The sequence below is a fragment of the Tilletiaria anomala genome (genome assembly GCF_000711695.1).
Source record: "Tilletiaria anomala UBC 951 chromosome Unknown K437scaffold_278, whole genome shotgun sequence".
In the NCBI taxonomy this organism is placed as follows: Eukaryota; Fungi; Basidiomycota; class Exobasidiomycetes; order Georgefischeriales; family Tilletiariaceae; genus Tilletiaria; species Tilletiaria anomala.
Window position 1 is genome coordinate 1 of NW_013546744.1, and position 1,213 is coordinate 1,213.

Genomic DNA, 1,213 nt, shown 5'->3' on the forward strand with positions numbered 1-1,213 from the left:
GAGTACGATTACGTGTTCGACGTCGATGTGACAGAGGGCGCTCCGCCTCTGAAATTGCCTTTCAACCTCGGTGAGAACCCATACTTTGCGGCACAGCGCTTCATAGACCAGAACGAGCTTTCGCAGGCGTTCCTCGGGGAGATCGTCAAATTCATCGACAAGAACACAGACCAGCAGGCTTTGGCCCATGCTTCAGCGTCAACTTACATCGATCCTTATACCGGCGCAGGCCGGTATACAGGTGCCAGTCCCAGTGCTCTGCCGACGCAACAGGCTGTGCCGAAGGCGACAGGAGGCTACTCGGGTTCTGGGAACCTCGATCCGTACACGCGTTCAACAGCTGCCGCTGTAAGCTCGATCTCTAGCACTGGTGTTTTACCACTCCGCACGCCCCTTGGATTCAAGCAGCTTAACCCCGCTCCGGTCAAGGCGAAGATCCAGGATCTGGCCGATGCGCAAGGCGGCCTGAGTGGCGAAGAGCTTAGCAAGCTGAACTCGTTGATCGACCAGGCGGCAGCTGCAAAAGCCAATCCGGCGTTGGATGTGGGCTTGCTGGAGAAACTACTGCAAGCGTGGCCGCCAGCATCGCGCTTCCCGCTACTGGACGTGTACCGCATCGCAGCTAGCTTGCCAACCACCAGCTCGACAGAGCGAGTCATCGGCATCGCGCTGGACGCAGCCTCGTGGTCTACATCCTGGCCAGCGCAGCCCGCAGAGGTCAAGGAACGAGACACCAACAGCATGCTCGCTTTGAGAGCCTTGGCGAATCTGCTGACGCGCAAAGATGCGTCACAGCAATTACTCCAGATCGCTCCTTCGGTGAGAGCATTCATCTTTGGCACTGACAGAGAAATCTAGAAGGAAGCCTAAATATCTTGTGTCTTCCACAGCTCATTGAGCCCCTGTCGGGTTCTCACTTCTCAAAACTTGGCAAAAATGGACGAATCGCTTTTGCGACCTTGACCATGAATCTTGCTGTTGCGGTCAACGAAGCTGGTGCGGCACAGCCATGGGCTACAGATCTGCTGCGCCTATTTGTAGAGGTGAGTAATGGTTGCGATTCCCAACCCGATTTTGCTCTGATGTATCCTTCTACGCAATCTAGATTCTTTCCGCGGAGGACGGAGACAGCGAGGTGGTTTACCGCAGCATGATGGGATTGGGCACGCTGATAAGGTCATCATCCTCAGTCCAGCTCTCTGTGGAGACGCTC

The 1,213-nt window shown here is 55.7% G+C and overlaps 1 protein-coding gene across 1 annotated transcript; it reads left to right on the forward strand.

The window, feature by feature from the left end:
- Window positions 1–1,213, forward strand: K437DRAFT_91021 (PUL-domain-containing protein; the record flags this gene model as incomplete). Its single annotated transcript, XM_013384241.1, has 3 exons — window positions 1–819; window positions 891–1,043; window positions 1,106–1,213. Coding segments are annotated over 3 exons (1,080 nt in total), but the record flags the coding sequence as incomplete, so codon positions are not given.